At 40.2% G+C, this 22,562-nt stretch overlaps 1 protein-coding gene across 6 annotated transcripts in view; it reads left to right on the top strand.

Annotated features, from left to right (window-relative positions):
• ELAVL4 (ELAV like RNA binding protein 4) overlaps positions 1 to 21,963 on the top strand; it is a 64,750-nt gene extending 42,787 nt beyond the window's left edge. For all 6 annotated transcript variants that reach the window (XM_033066914.1, XM_033066917.1, XM_033066913.2 and 3 more), the window contains exons 3-7: positions 2,174 to 2,277; positions 12,137 to 12,290; positions 12,671 to 12,896; positions 14,284 to 14,322; positions 18,478 to 21,963. In XM_033066914.1, coding sequence (XP_032922805.1) covers positions 2,174 to 2,277; positions 12,137 to 12,290; positions 12,671 to 12,896; positions 14,284 to 14,322; positions 18,478 to 18,805 — 851 coding nt within the window. In that variant the 3' untranslated portion in view covers positions 18,806 to 21,963. The remainder of the gene's footprint in view (positions 1 to 2,173; positions 2,278 to 12,136; positions 12,291 to 12,670; positions 12,897 to 14,283; positions 14,323 to 18,477) is intronic.
• The last annotated feature ends 599 nt before the right edge of the window (positions 21,964 to 22,562 follow it).

Below are 22,562 nucleotides of genomic sequence, written 5' to 3'. Positions count from 1 at the left end.
GATCTCATTCTTTTCTTGTGTTGCCATTTATTTCCCTTTCCTACTGCTAGTGCTGTCAGTGGCTTTGCTGTCCATGGTCTCTCTTGTACAAGTACTTACACAAGTGAGAATGTTTCTATGGGAGATTGTTGAAAAACAGTGTATACATTGTAGATGTTGGTCAGTCCATCTGCCTTGAGAATAGCAGTGACTGGACATGGAAGCCCAGGATCAGACATTGGACATAAATCCCAATCTCATAAAAATCCCATAGAAAGATGTTTTTTTTCCTAGACAATGGCTTACTTCTCCCTAGGATTGTTCAGGATTAAGTATATCAGAGATTTTATATGTTCAGAGGCACAGGGATTGGGTCTGTATAAAATATCTCAGGTAGGCAAGCAGAGGAAGGCATGGCAGGGAAAGTATCTTTACAGTATTTCTGCTCCAAGCTTTGTCCTCAGCCAGACTTCAGGTCATTCTTGGTTAATGTCATGTAACTCGAGTAAGAATATTTTTTGTTGAGATTAGTTCAGCTCTCCAGGAAGACTGAGTATGTTTTTATACTTTTTTCTGAAGTTAAATTGCTGGGATGGAATTGCTCCCTGGCTGTATTGTATGTTAAAACAGCCATTTCTTCTCCTTACGCCTGCATGTGGGCATTTCAGGCATGAACTGCAGTGTTTCCATGGATTTTTAAAGTCTTCCATTGCATAGTTAGCAGCTTTTAGGGCTTTGATCTGATTTCGTAAGACAGAAGCACTGCCTGTATTTGTGTTACAGCAAACGCTGTATTTTTGGTGGCGTCTGACTTTGAGAAACACACAGATGCTTTTTTGTAGTCCAGGAGACAAAGAAACAAAGCTTTGTGCTGGGAGGCAGGATCTGTGCCTCCAGGGGACATCAAGGCACTTGGTGTGCAGCTGCCTTCCCAACCTCCCCTTCCTCCTGGTGAGCAGGAGCTGGGTTCTGCTTGCTGTTCCTGTGGCTAGAAATCTCCCCAAATGCTGCTCCCCTCCTCGGGAGGGATTTTCACATGTTTCCTTTCTCTACCTGTGAGCAGGAGCATTTTGATCCCTTGCACATCAGCGCTGAGAGACAGGTGCATTTTTGGCTTGCTGTGCTCCTGATATACAGAAAGGGTGTATGAGAGGGAGTGTTTGGGATACAGGAGGGTTCACCTGCCTGCTTGGGTTGACTGATTCTTGAAATGTGATTATCAGTGTGTATTTCTAAGTACGTGTGCCTTAAAAAAAAAAAAGGCTGTGTTTTCCAAACATGCAAAATAAGTTCAGTAGGATGCTCGAAGGAAGGGATCTGGAAGTGGCTGTCTGTCACATTGCATTAATAGAATTGGTGCTACAAAACTGCTGCTTGGGGATTGGGAAAAGCTCCTTGTGGGGTGGGTTCTCCCAGCCCTGCGTGTGTCCATGATCCTCTCCAGCCCTGTGTCACTGATCCCGGTTATTACCCAGCTCTGTTTCTGCTGCAGACACACGCACGGGTCTCGCTGGGCAAACAGAAGCTGTTGAAACGCTTTTGGCTGCTGAAGTGGGCTCCTGCCATCCCATGCACAGCAGCAGTTGTTGCACTGTTTGGGTTTGCTGTCATCTCAAATACTCCGAGGGGAGCTTTAACGCGGTCCCTCGCCCTGCTGCAATTTGGGCTGTCCCTTCTCCTATTTACTGGCTGCTCACTGAGCAGTGAAACGAGATGTAAAGGTGGTTTTTCTGTTCCTCAGCTCCTTCAAGGTTAGGGTAAAAATGGGGTTTAAATACTTCAAGGCTTGTTTATAAACAGCAGCAAAATTGTACGTGTGTGTTTATTTAATTTTAAGAGGTGGCCTCATTACTGGCAGGTCAGCCAGTTATATTTATTAGGAGCTCAGCACAAAACTATTACACAATTCTGTTGCTGTCAAGCCTCATACATGCTTTTCTATAAATTCCTGGGGAAGGCAGGGTGAGGGGTTGCTGCTGCTCGTTCTTACAGAAGGATCTTGAGAGCAGCAATTTAAAGTTATGATGGCTCCCCCTGTACTGAGATAAAGAAATGGTGAAAAACAGCTTAGAGACCATAAGGGAAATAAGGGATGAAATGAGCAGTGTAAGAAAATTGTGCTTCCACTCTTGGAAGTTGTTCCTGTGCTGAAAAATACTGAGTCCTTTTTTCTTTATTTCTTGTGTCTCAACAGGGCAGAGTTTAGGGTATGGATTCGTTAACTACATTGATCCAAAGGATGCAGAGAAAGCCATTAACACTTTAAATGGACTCAGACTCCAGACCAAAACCATAAAGGTAAGACAATATAAAATGCCATTTGCTCAATTCAAGAAGGGGAGAAAGTAGTTGGAATTGTTTCTGGCAATTTCATCACTGTTTTATTCTCCATTGTAAGGGGGTTAACGAGCTCCTCCTTGGAGCAATGAGCGGACATGCAGAAGATGAAATCTCTCTTCTCTGAAATTGCTGCTATTGTTAAAGAGAGGGGAAAGTAACAGGAAGCTCTTTAAGGCATGACAGTGAGGCTTAAATGTAGAATAAAACAGCCAGAGATACCATTATCCATAAACAGGTGAAGTACGTGATGGTGTACTCACAAGTTACATGTTTCCTTATGTTTTAATGGGAAATACTTTGTCACAGAGTTCTTTTAGTGACACTCCTGTCATTATTAGATGTTGAAAGCATGTTTCTCACAGTTTATAATGTTGTTCTCCAAAAAATTTTTTTTCTGCATTTCCACATCCTTAATTTGATTTATTATTTTAAAAGCTGAAGGCTTCCCACTGTAGTCTCTTATTTCATTGTTTGTAATAGACCATTAGTTATTCAATGACCTTCTTTAGTGGTCTCACAAGAAAAGCAAGCTTCTACACTGTCAGTTTTTGCTGCATGGCTGATAAAGCTGTTCTGAAACAGCTTACAGAAGATTTCCACATCCCAAATTCTGACAAACAATACAGCTTAAGGGATGTGAATCAAAAAATTGAAAGGGAACAAACAGCAGATCAGATTCAAATTATCTGAAACTGCTTTGATCGTTTTTTTTAATGCTGGCTTTTGATTTGCACCATTTTCTTAATTTTCTTCTGCAGTTAATTTGTATTTCAAAGCTGAAAATATTCATATAAAAGTAGAATCTTTACTGTGCTGAATATTGGTAAAAGTAATGTCAGTGGTGTATCTTGCAAAAAAGATACAGTGTCAATTGGTCAATACTGTAGGTTTTGGCATTCTGGCTAAAGATTGTGGTTTGGACAAAGTGGTATTCCCTGAAGCAAAAATATTTCTTGGATTTTGGTGTTATTTTAAGGATTGTTTCAAGCAAGTTTTTCCCCTGATCTGTTTGAGTGGAGAGCAGAAGTGCTGAGCTGAGGGTTATGAAAGTGGTGGAGCGGCTGCAGGGATTTCATAGACAAGGCTGCTTCCAAACCTCCCTCAGACCATCCAGATTCCATCCCACAGATAGGCATGTGGGCCATACAGCAAAATGCTCACAGCAGGGTTTTGTAGAGTTAATAGAAGCACTTACAGGAATATGTAAGGCAAGGCAGCAAAATCTACCATCTTATCAACTGCTGCAGGTGGAAATGCAGGCTTGGACTCAGCAGTTTCCACTCACAGTGAAAAGTTGCTCTCCAAATTGCTTTTAAAGGTACATTATCGGGGGAAAAAATTTGAAAATACCTATTAAAAAGTCAGTAGAACTTGAAAAAATCTAGATCAGTTTTTCATGCAGCACATGTATATTTTGAACATTATTCAGCCTTAGGAAAGAACTGCTTTTCTTGTCCCTAAGTACCTCTGTTGCTTTGCCTCTCTTTTTCTTTTTTGTGAACCAGAGCAATGCTACTGCATTCATAATATTTCAAGGTTACAGGAAATTAATGCTGTAAAAAGCCTCCAGAAACTGCACCCACACCAATTATTATTATACATGTCTCACATGCAAAATAAAACCATTATGCCTTTCTTTATCACCTATAGTAAGACTTGTGTTATCTGGGAACTTCCTGTGAAATCTTATTCATGGTATGTTTTTTTTTAATTCAGTATAGATTTTAGAAATTCAGTGATTTGTTTGTTTTGGGGTTTTCGTGTTCATCAATAGCTCACAGACTGGCATAGAATAAAGGAAATTTTGGGGGCTCCTGGAAGCTGTTAAAATTTAATAATAATCAAAGAGATTGATCTAATCTACATGCGCAGGAGCTGCGTAAATTCTTCTATGACTGGGAGGAAGCATAGGGTTTGGGGTTTTTTTTAAATAAAATTGGATTTATTCAGTTGCCTAAAACCAGCCCAAGGGAGCATTCTATCCCAACAACCAAAGTTTTGGCCACAGGGACATCTAATCAGCAGTTTCCAACCCAATTTTTCATTGCAGAATCGCGTGCAATTACCTCACCTTTACCCCCTTGGTTTTTTTGTATTTTTAATGTGTTACTTCTGGAAATCCTGATAAATTAGGTCTACTTTCTCTTGTACTGTGCAGTGGGGATGGAGGTTTCCCAGTGTTCAGGCTGAGGGATAAATCAGATTTCTCTGGTTTCCAGAGAGTTTAAAGGTGATGAGGAGCAGTTCTCAGCACTGCTGAACCTCCTCATGTGCCTGTTGCCCCCAAGTGCTGCTTTCCAGCATCTCACTGTCATTCTTTATAAGGCAGAAGTATTTAAACTTGTGGAAATACTATATTTAATTATCAGACCAAATTGCTTTAGCTACAGATGCCCTTTACAGTTACTAAAAATGTGCTGTTGGTGTGTTAAAAAAACCTCTCTCAAGAGAACATCTAGAGAGAAATTTGGTGGCATATAGTTTTGTAGGCTAAAAAATATTTGGTAGAGTAACATTGAGCCAGAAAAGTACTGAACATTACTTTTTTCTGCTTTCTTCATGAATGTGGCTGGGTTTTTTACCCCAGAATCCATCTGTAAATATCTTATTGATAGATAGGCTGAACTTTAACCCTGTCCATGATTATTGGGTAGCTGCAGTCCTGCAGGTAGAATTTCTCTGGCTGCCTTTTAGAAGTTGTTTTGATGGAAAGTTGAAATGAGTAATCTGTGAAAACCCTTTTACAGTGGCAAATTGCTTCTACTTGCCAAGGTCACTGTGGTCCTGCTGGCTGGGTCCCATCTGTGTTGTGGACTCTGCTGTTCCTTGCACCTAGACTGAACATGGAGTGGCCCTGGGGAGTTGCATTTGCACTCCTTTTTTGACCCCACAAGGCTTAATTCCTGTTTAAAAATAATATATGTATTTTATACATGTGGCCCCAAATGCTGTCCTTTTCACTTCTGTAACATTTTTGTGGCAGCTTAATGTTCTTTCTCTCCTGATGCCTTGCTGAACAGCCATGCAGTCACAGGAGGAACTGGCTTAATAGCAGGATCAGCAGAACAGCCAGGCACAGTCGGCTCTGATGTGTGGACTAAAATAACTGAAGAAGTGTTCTTTTTATTCTTTCATTGTTATGATAAATAATCCCTTTTCACTCTAGCAGCTAAAATATTTATGTGCATTTTATTTAAGTCAATGATGCCCTTTCAAGTCAAAGTTGAGAGGTGACGATTTACAGAAGATCTGTTTGGGAAAAGCATTGGAGGGAGTGTTGTTTGGTGGTAATAGGTTATAGACATTTTGTTCCTCCTCAACTGATCATAGTGCATATTTTATTTACGCCATTTCATAGCAGCATCATCTTCTTGTGAGAGAGAAAAGCTTCACTTTATTTTTACAGCTAAAGCTTGACATAATTCTGCAAAACAGTTTAGAATAAGAGAAGAGACAGTGTGTGTTGAAATAAATATATATTCCAGAAATTGAATCTATTTTTAGAAATTAAATTTGCCCATCCATAAAAGCATATGAAAGGTCACTGCTGCTGTTGAAGATTGCCTGGCAATTCAGTTGCATCAAATATCAGAAGGAAAATAAGATGTGTGATGCATGGGGTACAGATTGTTTAAACTGCTGCTTTGCCCTGAAAAAAGGACAGCGCCTGAAAGGATGCGAAGGAAGTGCTTTACAATTTACTTGGGGATTCAGGTGACCTGGCTTCATTGGAACAAGGGCAGAACACTTTTGAAAGGAAGTTTGAAATCTAAAAAGAGCCAGTGACCCCCTAAAGTGCAGTCTTGTGCACCCCTCTCGTCTCTTTTTTTCTCTGCAGCCTGAGAAATAGGTTTGCTTCTTCCTCCCCTCTCAGGAGCAGGTACATGCTGTGACACTGCTGGAGCAAAGGGAGATGTCCCCTGAGAGGGGAGAAGGAATCTGGGTTCTCTGAGCCCTTGGTAACCTCCAGTTCTTAAATCCATCGTATCTATCCAATGGTAAAATACTGTGCTCAGAGGCTTTTTCTAGTTATTCTAATTTTCAGTTAAATTGAATAAATAGCATGGAATTATGTGTTTCTACTTTTCTTTCCTGTTTTGATCTATAGGTCTGGATGGTCCTAGTTTTTAAAATACAGCAAATAAGGCTGTGGGAGAAAGTAATCTGCTTTTTCTGAAAATAAAGTAGTAACATTACTGCTGAAAGATCTTCCTATTTATCTTGGTTTCTGTGGCATTTTTCAAAATGCCAGCTATTTCCACAAAACCCAGGCTCTAAATCTGTCCATGTTAATTCTTGTAATTGTCCACAAAACTACAAAGTATCCTGTCACTGTAGGGTAACTAAATAACAGCAGCCTCAGATTTCTCTGTCCTACAAAGTCATTTGTCAAAAAGATTGCCTTGCAGCCGTGCTGGGCAGAGGAGGCGGCACGGGAAACGAGGAGCAGGAATTGCACAGGGAGTGCTGGGGAGCATCTTCTGCATCTCCTGCACCCCATCCCACACTCCTTGGGAGCAGCTCAGCAGCACCTGGGGTGTGCCAGCAGGCGCTGGGTTGGGGCAGTGATGGTGGCAGAGCTCTGGTGTTGGCTGCCCTTGGTGCAGTGCTGGACCAAATCCTGGTGTTTTCCGACTGTAGCCTCCCCAGGGCCGCCGAGCCTGCTGGGCACTGCCTGCAACCTCCTCTCCCACTGAGGAAATGGGATTTTGGGCAAGGCTGGGTGCTAAGGAAAGGGTGTACAGAGAGATCAGGGCAGGGCACAGGAGGAAGAAGAGATGGAAGGTTGGGGTGTTGGAAGATGCTGGGAGTGGCTGAGGATGTTGGACGGCAGTAAGGAGGGAATTGCATTTTTGACTGTCTTGTGTGCAGTTGTACTGGACCCCCTTTTTCTCTTTCCTGAAAATTCACATTACAGGCACAAACTGCAGATTTGGGATGCAGCTATTTTATAGCTCCTTGTAAAATTGAGGTAACTGGTTGTTCTCTTTTATGGTAGCTCATAGTTAGTCAGAGAAGGGGTCATCTGTTGTGGCTGCTGCTCCCCAGGACAGACTCTTGGACAGGAAACTTTAAAGAGGCTACAGACCTGGAAAACCTCAAATAAGTTTATTCCTGTTTTGCTTTTTAGTACTCTTTGTTAGTGTAACCCTTTGGACTTGGTAGTGCTTATTAACAAACCCTCCTCCACCCTTTGTGCCTGCAATGGTACTGGTGCTCTGAGGACTTTTCAGTGCTGCATTTGAAGGTTCAGCTTTGGTTCTGCTGCTTTCTGCAGGCACCAGAGAGACTCTGCCTCTTAATTTCATGCATCTTCTCTTAATCGCAATTTCTCTTTACTGCCTCAGTTTTGCCAGTGAGTCCTTTTCATTCCACAGAGCCAGAGCAATTATTTCTCTTAGACTTGCTCTTGATACAGCCAAGAGTGTTTCTAGGTTATTATCTATGGATGTCTTTCCTGAAATGATGGGATAGACCATTGTACCTGCAATTATAATTAATCTCTGTAAAATGGCATTGAATCGCTCAACAGTAAAGTGCATTGTCACTCCCCACCATCCCCCAGCCAAGGGCTTAGGGAAGAGAAAGGACAAAGCAGTGCAAGCATCAGATGTGAAAGTATTCTGGATCCTGATCTTCTGTCTCTGGACCAGAGGGCTTTTGTCTCTGCTTGTTCTGACAAAGCACACAGCTCTCACAGGAGGGTGCCTGAAATCTGGTTTTACACAAAATTAGGGCACAGTTGAGTGTCTGGAAGTGGCTGTGGGGTAATGTCTCTTTCTGCCATAGCCCGTCCAATGGTGCTAAAGAGGTTTTACTTCTAGTTCTGGTGTGCATTAAATAAGTGAGACTGTGCTTTATTTATGTGTGAGGCTTCTGAGCAGTTGGGTTAAAGCTCTTCCACTCTGTACCAGTGGCATAAGGGACAGCAAGTGAGGGAAGAGTTGTCCCCATTTTAAACTGGACTTCAGGCAGAAAAAAGCCAAGTGACTCAACCCACAAATGATACAAGAAATCCTGTATCTCAGAGAGTGTCACAAAAGGAGAAGGCAAAGTCTCTGTATTAAGGTCACCAAGAAGTCTAGTATTTTTTCGTGTTACACAAACTTTTTGAAAACTGCCCAGGGAGTCACTTATCACTGACTGCACCTTAGCTGCCTGTGGCTGGTGAGGTGTCCCAGGAACTGCAGCTGCCCTAGGTGGGTGGCTTGGTGTTCCTTGAGTGCCTGTGCTATACCCTGATTCGAGGCTCCTGCATGGTTTCCCATTCCCCAGGTGAGAAGTGGTAGATGCAGAGCAAGAACATCCCTGAGAAGGTCGGTATCTGCAAAATGAGCTGCTTGGCTGGTGCTCAGGTGTGTCCAGGGCAGGGTGGCTGTGCTGGCAGGGTGTATCACTCCAGGAAAGGATGATGCAGTTCCTCTTCAGAGTTAAATTTTACAAGGAGGCTTCTAGAAATGGTCTTTGTTTGAGAAGTCCAGGATTAGCACAGGAGCTGAAGGCTTCTCTTACAGGGAGCAGCAGCAAAGTGTTCAAATGGCTGCTGTTGCTTGTTCCATAAGACAAATGGGATGCGTTCATGCCTCTGGGTGCCTTTGCTGTGGGCTCTGGCTTGGAAAGGCCAGGCAGCTTCAATTTGTGTTCTGAAGAGTCTCGAGGTTAGTAATTCTTCAAAAAGTTTTCTATATGGGGAAGCAGGTAGGAAATCAATAGAGAAGATAATTACTTGAAGTTGGAGATATTTTCTGTGCACCTGAACAAAAATGTGCTTTGCCATGGAAGATATGAAATGCGGGACCTTCTGATGCTGCAGTGGTATTGGGAGACAGTGGTGCAGCCTCTGGAGATGGCTGTTTATTATGAAGAGAAGCCCTTACACAGGCTAATGCTCAATGTCAGATGAGAAATGTCCTATTAAATGTTTTTCATGGTTATTATATATGTATTTATAGAAACTAACATCTGAGGCCAGCAAGCTATTAAATGAATTGTACGATATTTTATTATCTTCCTTGCAAATTTGACCGCAGAATGCCGAAATGATCTTATGCAGTGAAATCCAACACCATGGTTCGACCTTCAACTGTTGTACGAGCAGACAAACATTTTAATGCTGAGAAATGCCTGGGTCACACAGCAGTTTGGTGTTCTCCAGCTCATTATTTGAATTCTTTGTGGTGGCTAGGATTCCATACTCTCTTCTTTTTCAGCGCTCTGTTTCATTACAGGGTGCTAACACTGCCGTGAGCAAAGGAAGGGGGGGAAAAAAATCATTTTTAAGTGTGAATATAAAGAATTAATGCAGCGTCCTCACCCAGCGCTTTGCGGTTTGCAGTGATAAAATGGGAGCTGGTTTTTGCTCCCATTTTAGCTCGCACAGCATAAGGAGTTTCTGGTGTGATGGAGGGTCAGGGTGGGCGATTTCTTCCTTTGATAGCTCACACACGGGAAAACATCCCGTCCTCAGCACTAACTGAATAATAGCTTGAAAGCAGGATGGCACACTCTAACCGATCGATTTGTCATTGGCTGACCTCAGAGGGAAGATGAAAAAGATTCAAAAGCAGATAAATAATTGACATTACTAGCCTTGAGTCCATTCAGCTCTGCAACCTTTTCTCCTTGATATTAAAGACGGCTGAGTTGCTTTTGGCAGCTTCTTTCTTTGGCTCAGGCTCCCCTGCAGCCTGAATGTTTGATTGCGGGAGGAAATAAAAACTAGACCTGAGCAGCCATAGGTGTTCACATGTGCTGTGAGTGGAGGGTTGGGAGTGTGAGCAGCCTCTCCTTCCTCTGCCTGCAAGGCCCACAAGAGCAGAGAACCTTCTCCAAGTAGAAGTGTATGTATATGTGTATAAAATGTCAGGCACTCATTGCTCTGGGAAGTAGTGTTTTTTGCATATCCCAACACTTTTCATCCTCCCTGTAACGTGGCATTTGGTTAATGAATGTGCCAGAGTGAGAAACCCAGAGGAAACCCCTGGCTGTTTGCCCAGGAACTTTATTCATTTTGCTGTTCTCAGTTTGGAGGAATAGGTAAGATCCCTACCTCACTCCAGAGAGGCTCTTAAATGTTTTTTTTAAACTGTTATTCCTAAAGTAGGTTAAACTGTAGGTACCTGAACTCTTCCAGTACCCTCTCAAGGTGAGTTGTTTGCAGAGTGGGGAGGGAGAGTTTGCTTTTCCAAATGCCACAGTACCAAACCAAGCTGTAGGTGAAAGCACCATGTGATTATCCCTGGTGTCCCCTAGAGCCTGGATTGAGCTTTGTTACATAAAAACCAAGGGATGCCATCCATGTGTGTTCTGGTCCTGGATCAATCAGAGGGGTGTTCAGGGCTGGTAGGAAAATGATGGAAATGCTGCACTCCATCAGGAGCTTGTGGGCTGTGGCAGAAAACGATTTCTACCCCAGTATCCTTCTTCCTTTCAGCACTTGAAGGTTTCTCTGCTCATGTCTGCTGAGCCTTTGTGCTGTGTGCCTAAGCTTGCCTCCATTGATGCAAATGTTTTATCTATTTCATATTTCTTTCCCTGAATTTTCCACCTCCTCTCTCCAGCCTTCTCTGTAAATGTTAGATTTAAAAGGTTATGGACAAACATGTAAGTTACAAAGAAATTGCCAAAAACCTTAAAATGTAGAATCTTTAGAGTTTGTCTGCTATTATGCAGAGAAGATTGTGGAAGCAAATATTAGTCATTAACATAATTTTCTGTGTTGAGTCAACATCTATTTTTAGGTGTGTAGCGCATAAAGACAACTCTTTGACACATAAAACACATAGACATCCATTTGACATCATCTGTGTTCAGGCTGAGGCTAGGAAGATGGGAAGACAATTGCTGAATGTATTCGTGATGGGAACCCCCCCACTTCCTTCCTAGACACATTTTAAGACACAATGCAGGAGAGTACTGATCTGTTTATATTGAAATAAATCAAAATGAAGTGCAGAATATTCGGCTTGGGTTGCAATGCTTTTTCAGATGTGCTGCAAAGTAATTCATGATCTGTGTTGAATATTTGCCATTAGGCTTTATCCTGGAAGTGTTTTTATGATGTTAAATGTGTTGATTCTAAATGTATATATTATTTCAAAAGTGCAGAAGGCTTTTTATGCACCTATTATAATTATAAATCTGATTCATAGGTAGAAGAGCAGTTAAGAGGCTTGAATCAGTAATTTTCCAGCAGCATACATGCAGTGCCACAGCTAGATTTTCTTGTTTGCTTGGTCATAATATTTTATGGTCTGGTTCTGGGCTTTATAATGCAAGGGAACTTCTCATGATAAATTGCAGATCTGACAATGAGTGTCAGTCTACAGCTCCCTGAGCAGATGTTCATTTAGTCTAATTTCACCAGTACTTTACTGTTCATCCAGAACAGATCTTGCCAGCTCAGGATGCAAACACAAAGAGAGCACAAAAGATCACTCCCCAAATAACCTGATCTGTTTCAGACACTTGGAGGGGAAAAAAGAAAAGCATGCAGGAACTTCAGCATGCAAGGTTGGCTATGGCAAATCATCCACACACCCGTGGGGGCAAATTTACATAGCCATGCCTGGGAAACTGCACATTAATCCACCTCTGAACAATATTTTATCACTGCACTTCAAGAACCCTCGTGTCTGTTTTAAGGTCTCTGTAGCTGTTCCTTTGTTCCTCCAGCCTTTCCTGGCTCTGCTGGTTTCCCAGGACAGGTCCTGTCTGAACTGCAGGGTTATTTCTAGTGAGAGAACAGAACATTATCTGTCCAAAATGCCAAGGATGGCTGGAGCTCACTAACCCTCCTCTCCTTTTCTCTCTGTAGGTGTCATATGCCCGTCCAAGTTCAGCATCCATCCGGGATGCCAACTTGTATGTCAGCGGCCTTCCCAAAACCATGACCCAGAAAGAATTAGAGCAGTTATTCTCACAATATGGGCGCATCATCACCTCACGGATTCTGGTTGATCAAGTCACAGGTTAAAAGAAAGATTTTCTTGATACATGCATGTTTTTTCTGAAAATGGCAAAATTCTAAATGTCTGCAGCTGGGTTTTTTTGACTTTCCATTAAAATGCAGTACCTGTTTCCTTAAAAATGTGGCTGGAGGTATAACTACTGCCTCCTTAATGAGGGACTATCAAAATGCAGAATATTGTTTACTTATAATCATTGTTAAGTGTGGTCAGGGCTGATTTTGGAGATTACACATTGGGAAGAGGATTTTTCTTTACAGGAATTTTCTTAATTTGCAAACCACCTATTGTGCAAAGTCAAACCCAGCATTCAGTTTATGCTCATTACATAGATGAGGCTGTTCCTACGAATATTCATCTCTTCACATGTTCTTACTTCCCAGGGGTTTCTCGAGGTGTGGGATTTATCCGTTTTGATAAGAGAATAGAGGCAGAAGAAGCCATAAAGGGACTAAATGGCCAGAAGCCTAGCGGTGCTACAGAACCAATTACTGTGAAGTTTGCCAATAACCCCAGCCAGAAAACAAGCCAGGCACTCCTTTCACAGCTGTATCAGTCTCCCAACAGACGCTATCCTGGACCACTTCACCACCAGGCTCAGAGATTCAGGTAATTACCTGGAAAAGAACTGAAGTTCCACCAGCCACGACAGTGTGGGGCAGGTGCTGTGCAGGAAAATATGCTTTAGTCGCGTAGGCTGACCTGATTTTCTTTGCAAAATTAAATATTCTTTCCTGGAGAATGAGGAGGAAAATCTGCTGACAGCAGTAGTCATGTTGTATTTACTAAAACAGCTGAAGTACTGTACAATCAGATCTCATGAAGGCTCATAGAAAAAGGGAGGACAGAATAGAGTTACACTGGTAATCAAATGAGCAGTGACTGTCCTGTTCTTTCTCTCTTTTTGGGTAATGCTTTTATTTTCTGCTATATTAGTGGAGTTTTGATGCAGCTTAGACTTTGATGTTAATGACAGTGGATTGGTAGCAGGAAAAAAGCTGAGTCTGTCCCAGTCAGCAGGAGTATCATTAAATTTATTAGCCTGAGATATCTGCTCTTAGTATAAAGAGCCCTTGTATTAGTCTTTGGTGTGAGTCTTCAGATGCTTTTGGGGATGTTTTATGCTTTGCATTCTCAATATAGTGTTTCCATCTGATGCATAAGGCAGAGTTAGCAATATGTGCTGTTCCTATTACTTTATATTTAATAGTTCTCAGGCAAACCGGGTTTTCAAATAAAAGTCTACCTTCCAGAAAGAAAACTTGGACATATTTGCATAACTGAGTTGCACACTGGTTTTAGGGAATTATTCAGAAGCAATTTTAGTTTGTCAGTGATGAAAAGTGCTAATGAATTAAAGATCATAAAAAGTCAGTCATTGGATACATTAAATTTATACTTGTTTTTGTGTCTTTGGCACGCAGCTGTGTCCATTGAGGTTATCACTGAATCATTCAATGGACAGAAGGACTTTATTGTGCTGCCATGGAAAGCAGATTATTATGTTCTGCAAAATTTGTCAATTTAGATTGACACATCGTGAAGGATTAATACTAAATATATATAATAAAATGGGGAGAATATATTAAAGCAAGTTATCAAGAATTTTTCCAGGTCCAGCAGTTTTGGACTCGACATTTTATTTCCAACTTAAATGTAAATATAAGGTGACAGTTGAATTACCAAAAAAAGTTGAATTATTAAAAAAAAAATAAAAGGACAAATCCTAAGTGGATTTTTTAAAACCAAGCTCTGGAGGTTAATCTTTTCTCTAAGACTATAGACAAGTTATAAAAAGGCTTTTAAATGCTCTGGTGAAAATTTAAGCACAACCTCAGACTTAACAAAGCAGGCCGGGAGTTGTTAGGCTCCTTAGATGTGTGGGAAACTTGTTGAACGTTTCTTCTTTGAAAATGGAACACTATTAATAATAGTTCCATTGAGCGATCTTGCCATCTGTGAGACATTAACCCAAAGACCCTCCTTCTCTTTTCAGGCTGGACAATTTGCTTAATATGGCCTATGGCGTAAAGAGGTAATTAGAATTCCACAGATTGCCAGATGTCCGTGTTGGCACAGATTGGTGCTACAATTTATTTTTTTTTTTTAATTCACTAACTTTATTTTTTTTATCCCTTCTTTTCTTCCACCAGCATGTCAAATTCTTTTTAAGTTTGGACTTCAGTTGGTTTTGTTACTTTAAAGGCCTCACGCGCAAGTTCTGTGGGGTTTTTTCAACCTTTTTTTTATTTACAGGTGGGCTTCTCAAATGGTTTAGGTGCCACAGCTACAAGCATTGAAATTGCAGTTGCTCTGCTAAGTGGTGCTTTTTCCAGAAGCAAAACTATTAACTTGGGTTTTTAACAAATCTCTGATCTGATAATGGAAAATTTAAGTCAAAAATCAAAATTAGGCTGCTGTTGTCTCACAGTTAAGTCCACCTTTCTCCCACATGTGGCATCATAAGTTTGACTTGAAAATACAGCTGTGTGCACCTCAATCAGCCCAAAGTTTCTTTTGTTACAGGTTTAATACTTTGAATTTTTTTTTCAGTCCTTGAAATTTATTTTTTTCTTCGTTTAAAATAGCTATGTGTTTGTATGTGCACGTATGTGTGAAAACTCAGCTGATTTGTCAACATTTCTGCTGTTCCATGAGTGTTTGGTAGCTAAAATGAGATGTGTTATTAGTGTTTCTTTTAATGGCAACATCAGCATAAGCGACCCTTGCAGCAAAACAAAGGTGTAGTCTTATTCCTGATGTTACCTTAAGATGACAAAGTACTACTTAATCTTCTGAAATGGTCTACTCACCACACTTGAAAATTACTTGAGCTTTTTTTTTTTTTTCTGAAGCTCATCCTCTAAAAAGGTATGGTAAGTATATCTTTACACCAGCTAGTTTCAGACAGTAAGGTGGGGTTTAACCCCTCAGTAACTCAGTGTACAGATCTGGAATCCTGAGAACTCACAAGAGGAAAGTCAAAACAGCTTCTCCCCAGAGCACCAGTGCTGGTGTTCGTGGGCACGTTGGTTGTGTCAGGATATCCTTAGTGGTGATCGGGATACAGTGAGTCAGAACCCCCTGCCTGATTTTATCTTTCCCTTCTCCAACTTTATTTGTTCCTTGATACTTTGTCAGAAACATGGAAAATCTCCCAGCCAAGTGTCTGTCCAGGTGCAAGTCAGTGTCAGAAGGATGGGTTTGTTCTGGGAAGTTTCCCTGGGGTTTTTCTGTTGCTGCTTCTTCCCTGGAATTGGGCTGGCATGTGGTACAGGATAGTCTTGGTCTGAGCAGAGAAAAAGAAATTACCTGCCTTTATAGGTTATGCATCTGCTTTCTCAACGTTGTCTGCGGTGTTACTCTAAAAACACAGCAGCTTTTAAAGTCATTTTGCAGGCATCTTAAATTAGTTCTTATCTCCTCTCAGCAAAGCTTGGCAATTGTACCTGCACTAGCAAAACCTGAATTTATAGGTGCAGGGTCACAAAAAATACCGCACTGATAATTTCTGAAGCTGCTTCAGAAACTGTGCTGTGTGGTACTGGTGGAAAGTGAGACATGCTGATGTGGGAAAAAGGTTTTATTGAGGCTAATTTCAGATCACTTTGCTAGTAGCAAAGCACCTTTATGTGATAGGTGAGCTTGTATTTGTGTCAGTACACTTGCACCAGTTTTGTGCATGTTTTGTTGGATTTACAGCAGCTGCTGTGGTCGTGGCACATAAATAGTTGAAAGCTGGATAGCTCCTGAAGGTGTCCAGGGAGAAGCTGCTCTCCAGTGAACTGCAGGAAGCGCTAACCCTTACATCAGTGCAGTTTTCTTTAAAATGCAAAGCCTTATAATGCATTGTGACATGCATGGCTTTGCATTGCACGGGTTTTACATCATCCTTCCTTAGAGAGTGGTGTATCCCTTAGTGTTGTGTTTCACATTCAGTTTTAACATTCCAAAAAGCAGTGTTTGCTGGTTTATGTATGTTACTGGCACAGTCACTACTGGCCATTGATGGACTTGGAGTCCCATCTTCCAGATTTCAACATGAGCTGAAGCTGTAGGTGTGTACAAACCCTGGCTGTGCCTTATTTCCAGTCCTTATTTCCACCTGCAGTGGAGGGAGCAGTAGGAATTGCCCTTGTCCAACCTTTTTGTGCTGAACTGTTGTGATAATGTCACTGGTTTCACTGTGCGGGAGAGAAACTAATGTGTCGAGAGAGAATTTGCAAAAGTGAAGTTAAGTTGGAAAATTGCCACGTATTTTTAATAAACTGTCTGCAAACCTTCCTGAGGATCTGATGCTGTGAGCATTTGTGAACTGCTCATTTACAGCATAGCTACACCCCAGTGATGATCCTCAGCTTAAGATGTATATTCCAAGTGTCTTCTTTTTCCCTGAGTATACATAAAAAGTGAAGTCAGGCGTCAACAGAACAGTGAGCAACCATCAAGTGTGTAGTTTCCTTTATGGTTATTTAATATACACTGCATAATATTGTGCAGTTTGCTAAATGTGTGTGGAAATTATTACAAGTGTAAAAAGTTTTGCAGAGCACGAGAGCTCGCTCAGCATCAGAGTCCCTCCCTCTGCTCCCTCAATCATTGCTCAGAAAATCCTGAGGAATTATTATTCCATTCTGGTATTAAAACTCATCATATTGAAGGTACACGTGAAACTGGATTTTTAAGACATTTCCTCTGTGCAGTTGTTATTTTAAAACATGTCCCAAAGTGTAGCTTCAGAAAGCATGTCAATTTTTTTTCCACACTGATGAAAGGAAAATTATGTTGATCCTGAGGGCTGATACTGCTTAACATCTTCATTAATAACCTGAGTCATGGGCTGCGCTGCGCCCTGCTCGCATCAGCGGGTGACACTGAGCTGGTGGAGGAGCAGGGGCTGTCACTGCTGCTGGCCATGGCTGCCACTGGGGAGACCTTGGAAAGCTGCAGGAATGTGCTGAAATTCGGGGAAGGCAGATGAGGAGTTTAGCCGCTGACTGCTGCTACAAGGGCTTTAGAAAGAAGATGAAGCCGAGCTTTTCGCGGAGGTCAAACGCAGGAGGACAAAAGTCAGCAGCCACAGGCTGCAGCTCCACTTGTGGAGAAGGGAAACTCACTCACAGTGAGGATGGAGCCCTGCAGCAGGGGCTGCAGGAGGGGAGTTCCTGTCCTTGGAGGTTTCCTAAGCTTCCCTCTGCAGGACCTTGAGCAGCAGATCTCATTTGAGAAGTTTGCCTTGCTTGGAGCAGGAGGCTGATCAGATGATCTCCATAGATCCTGCCCAGCCTTTGCTATCCCATGATGGATCTGTGTTCATAAACACCTGGCTTTGTCTGCTCTCTTCGGATGTTCGAGGTAAAGTCCCAAAGGACAACAACAGAGAAAGAGTAGGGTACTCTATTGAATTCTGGGAGTTAGTCCTTGCACTGACTTTTTGAAGAACCTAAAGCCTGTCATGGAAATGAAGCCTCACAATATGAAGGCATCAGCTGATGTGTTCATTAATTGTATTTATGTTCTACTTATTCTACAATTGCTGCATAAACCTTCTTTGATATGTGGCTGGCTTTAGGACTTTTTATTACCTGGATTTTTTTTTCCCCAGTGTATGTCAATTAAGGGCCATGTTAGGAGGAGAAATAAAATCTACCACTTAGAGACATCTCTCTAATAGTATTTTTAGCTGAAGAATCTACCGTTACAGCTGAATCCTGACAAAGGCATTTCTTATTAATCTTTAAAATAGGTCTTGAAGTTTGCTTGGGTTTTTTCACTGCAGACTAGTAGGAGATAAAGCATTACATCTCTGTTGTCCTGAAACTTGTATCAGTGCTGGGAATAGGTAGCAAATTTCTACAGGCCCTTTTTACACAAGCTGTTGTTTATCACAGCGTGTGCAGGCCCTCTCTGACTCAGATTGTCCTCAAGCATTTCTTTTCTGAGGTCTTTGTACACATCTAAGCAAGGCTTATCCTCGGAGGGAGATGCATTTATGCCCAGATTTGGCGATTTTATTTAGTGCAGCTCCCCTCCTCTTCAGCAGGAGTTAGAGAGCAAAGGTGGCTCTGTGGTCATCTTCCAGGGACAGGATCCAGACCCTTCAGTACCATTGCCTCATTTTAAAGTCTCGGACCCCTGCAGCTCGTGCCAAGAGATATATTTAGAATAGACCCCTCTTTTTGCTCGGTAGGTTTTCTCCGATCACAATTGATGGTATGACGAGCCTTGTGGGAATGAATATCCCTGGTCACACCGGGACTGGATGGTGCATCTTCGTCTACAACTTGTCTCCCGACTCGGATGAGAGCGTGCTGTGGCAGTTGTTTGGTCCCTTTGGAGCGGTCAATAATGTCAAGGTGATCCGTGATTTCAACACCAACAAGTGCAAGGGATTTGGCTTTGTCACCATGACCAACTACGACGAAGCTGCCATGGCGATTGCCAGCCTTAATGGATACCGTTTAGGAGACAGAGTATTGCAAGTTTCCTTTAAAACCAATAAAACCCACAAATCCTGAATTTCATATCCTTACTTACTAAAATATATATATATAAATATATATACGAACAAAACAAAACAAAAAAAAAAACTCTTCAAGGCTTATATTCAACCATGGACTTTATAAGCCAGTGTTGCCTAAGTATTAAAACATTGGATATCCTGTGAGGAACAGGAAAGGATTTTATAATGCTTAGAAAAAAAAAAAACCTTTGATGCATTGAATGTTCTTTCATAGCTGTCGTTGTTGAATATAATATACATAGATAACAATGTGCAGGGATTTTTACCCGGCCAGCTAGTTTTACTACCTTCCTTGAAGGTGGGTCTTTTTAAGATGACCATTCACTCATTTGAAAAAATAATAAAACAAAAAACAATTTTTACGAACTAATGGGATTAAAAGCGAGAAAAAAAAAGATTTTTGTTTTCTTTTCTGTTTTTTCAAAACATTGATTGAATCAGATTGGTAAACCCCCCACACAAATTAAAGAGGAACAATAAAAATTGCAAAAAGAAGAACATAATTTTGCAACTTTTTTTATTTTTCCTTTTTTCTTTTGTATCATGTGAACTAAACAGTCTTCTGTTAGGGAATGGGGTAACGGGGGATACCTGATGACATAACAATTTAAATAACATTAACAATGTTGCCAAAGAGGTGGTCTCTTTGCTGAAAATGGGTTTCAAGAAAAATCTATTTTTATAAAATATAAAGAATTTTTACAAGAGAATCTGGATTTGAGAAAAAATATTTTGACTGGCTAATTTAGGGGAAATTGACAACTTTGTCATGTTCATACTGCACTGGTAACTTTTTAGAGATCAAGATGTGTGTTTTAAACTGGATTAGTAGATTGTTTTTTGAAGGATGGGCTACAAACAGATGATCTTCGTATCTTTTCATAGCATGTAATAAAAATATTAAATACAGTACGGGAGAGTGTTCTTCCCAGGCACGCAGTTACCCACAGTCAAAACCCAAAAGCAAGGAGATGAGTTGCAAGACGGTTTTTCTTTAAGTCATCAGTATGGGATATCAGCAGAACAAAAGTTAAAAAAATTAATTTTTTGATCAAAAACTTCCTTGGTTTGAGCAGTAGGTGCTACAAAATTATTTACATATCTTAGTATCATAGTTAAATGTAATGTGTTTAGAAAAAAATACATTTGCTTTAAATTTGTTAAGAATTTTCAAATTCACTTTATAGCCCAAGCTAATATAATTGGGCTGTGTTGGCACATTTGGAACACTGTTTATGTTGCTTGAAACACTTATTTATTTAATTGCCGATGTGATGCATATGGCCAAAATCAAATATAGCTAGTTTGGCTAGTCTACTTATTTGTTTACTTAAACTATGGGAAGAAGCATATTATTGTGTCATTTTGTTGTGTGTGTATGTGTATATATAATATAAATATATATATATATAAAGTTATTTTTTCTTTTGGTTAATTTATTATAAGTTGTAACACTTTGCTAGTTTTGTTTGTATATGTCTTAAAATGTTTTCTTATGATACTTAAGTGACAGAGGTATCAAGGTAACTTGTGTAGAAATATTGTTTGATATATTGTCATGTTTGTTGTGAATATTTTTTCTTACTGCACAGTAGAAAAGAAAACAACTGGGTCTTTATTTTAATGTAATTCAGATTGGGGAAAACAGAGCTAAGGGAACAAAATGACTGAGGGGGTGCTCTCCCATGTCCAGTGCACTGATCATTTTAGTATGTTTGTGCTTTGTACGGTTATATATTTAAAACAAAAAAGGGTCATGCTCTTCCCTGAGTACTAGAAACAGTTACTCGCTATGCATAATCTAGTTGATAGTTAAATTTGCTATTGCTTTTCTTGTCTTGTTATATAAAATCTTTTCAATACAAGTTTAGTCTTAATGGTAATAAAACGTTATGGTTATTTATAACTTGTGCTTATTTTGTGCATTTTTTCCATGCTATACCCACTAACTGCATGTAGACTAAGTATTGTTTTTTCACACTGAAGAGGCAAACTTTTGTAGTAGACAAATAACTAAAAGCAAAGGCTGCATCATAATTTTATCAGTTTTTTACTTTAACAATGTTAGATTTTAGTTTAAAGGAACACTCATTCAATGTTCAGGGAAACCTTTATACATCATCTGCTATGAATGAGCGCAGTTTGCTGGGAAAGTTTTGATGCATTTGCTAAGCATTAGTGGGGAAGGCATGTCAGAATCTTTTCTCTACGATGTGTTTTACTATCTGAATAATAATAATAATTTAAAAAATCTTTCTTAGGACCAGGCAGTTGTATACTTTAGTTATAATGAATGACTTCATGTTAACCTTGCTAGTTTAGATCATTTCTGAGGGAAAGTATTGTAAATGTTTTTTTCATAACCTTGTTGTGTTTGAATTATTTGTACTTTAATTGTCCAGACAATAAATGAAAGTGTGTAGAATGGCTATGGACTTTCCACCTTTTTAAGTGTGTTCAGATGTTTTAGTATTCCCAGCCGCACCTCAGCCGAGGTAGAGGTTTAGTCTCTGATTCCAGAAGCAAGGTCTTCAAGAGAGAAACGTTGTAGTCAAACCAGAGATTGAGCATATTCATGATTTGTTTTTCCTTCCAAAGGCCAGAAAGAATCGGCCGTTTAATTTAAGATGTTGAACACCAAATACCAAACTGTAACTTTCATTTATTTGAATGTGGAAGATGCTGAAGGGTTTCTACTATATACAGTATTTTTACACAATGAAAATATTAACTCAGTCAATATCAACACTTTAAAACATAGTGAGCAAATTTCAGTGATAATAACAGTTTTTAAGCCATCATTTAGTTTGACTTTTCTATGAATATGCTATGAATGTCATGCAATATGAAACAGTGTACATATTGTCTGATGTACAACAGTATATATGATCACATTCCAAATTTGATTCTTTTCACCATGTGTTATAACTAGAGTTGATACTTCTTTCAGTTGACTTGTTTGAATCTCATTAATACAAATATTCACTTCATGTTTATGTTCTGTAACATTCACTGATTGAGAATATGTACCTTGTAAAACTGCAGCATTGAATTTCGTAACTGAGATTAGGAAACTCTATCAGAGGGCTGGATGGACTGTGTGGTTCTTCAGCTCCTTCACCTATTAATAAACTCGTGTTTTTGTGAGATTAAGTTACCATGTTGGTTATAATAATTAATTTCAAACCACAGAATGAGTTTGTTCATAAATTTACAGCTTGCTTAATTCATCCTTAAATCCACCTCACCCTGCCATAGTAAAAAGCAGAAGTGGTTAATTTGGTCTGTTTAACGACTTGGCTCTGAAAAACATCATCTTTCCATCTACCTATATATGTATATACATATATTTTGATTATATACATATATATACACTTTACAACATGCACCAGCCCATTAAAAAAAAAAAAAAGCAACCTGCACTTTCCATTTAAGAAAGTGATATTTTATCACTAGCACTATTTACTATGGTTCTATCTGCTTTATAGCATTTGTTAGGGTTGTCCCCTAATTTTTCTGCAGTCCTTTCTTCACAAAGTAGCAAGACCAAAATCACTGTATGGTCTGGATGCTCTTATGGCAGAACACAACTGGCATTGGGGCTGGTTTTGATTCAGATTATCTCCCCACTTCCACTGAAAAGTTGGCTCCTTTTTACATCTCATAAGTTACCTGTTTCTCCATTCAGCAGCTTGGTGAGCTGAAGCACACAGTAACATGAGAGAAAGGACTCTGCCTGCTTTAGGGATCTG

Source organism: Catharus ustulatus, chromosome 9, assembly GCF_009819885.2.
Source record: "Catharus ustulatus isolate bCatUst1 chromosome 9, bCatUst1.pri.v2, whole genome shotgun sequence".
Taxonomy (NCBI): Eukaryota; Metazoa; Chordata; class Aves; order Passeriformes; family Turdidae; genus Catharus; species Catharus ustulatus.
This window is presented reverse-complemented; position numbering and strand designations above follow the sequence as displayed.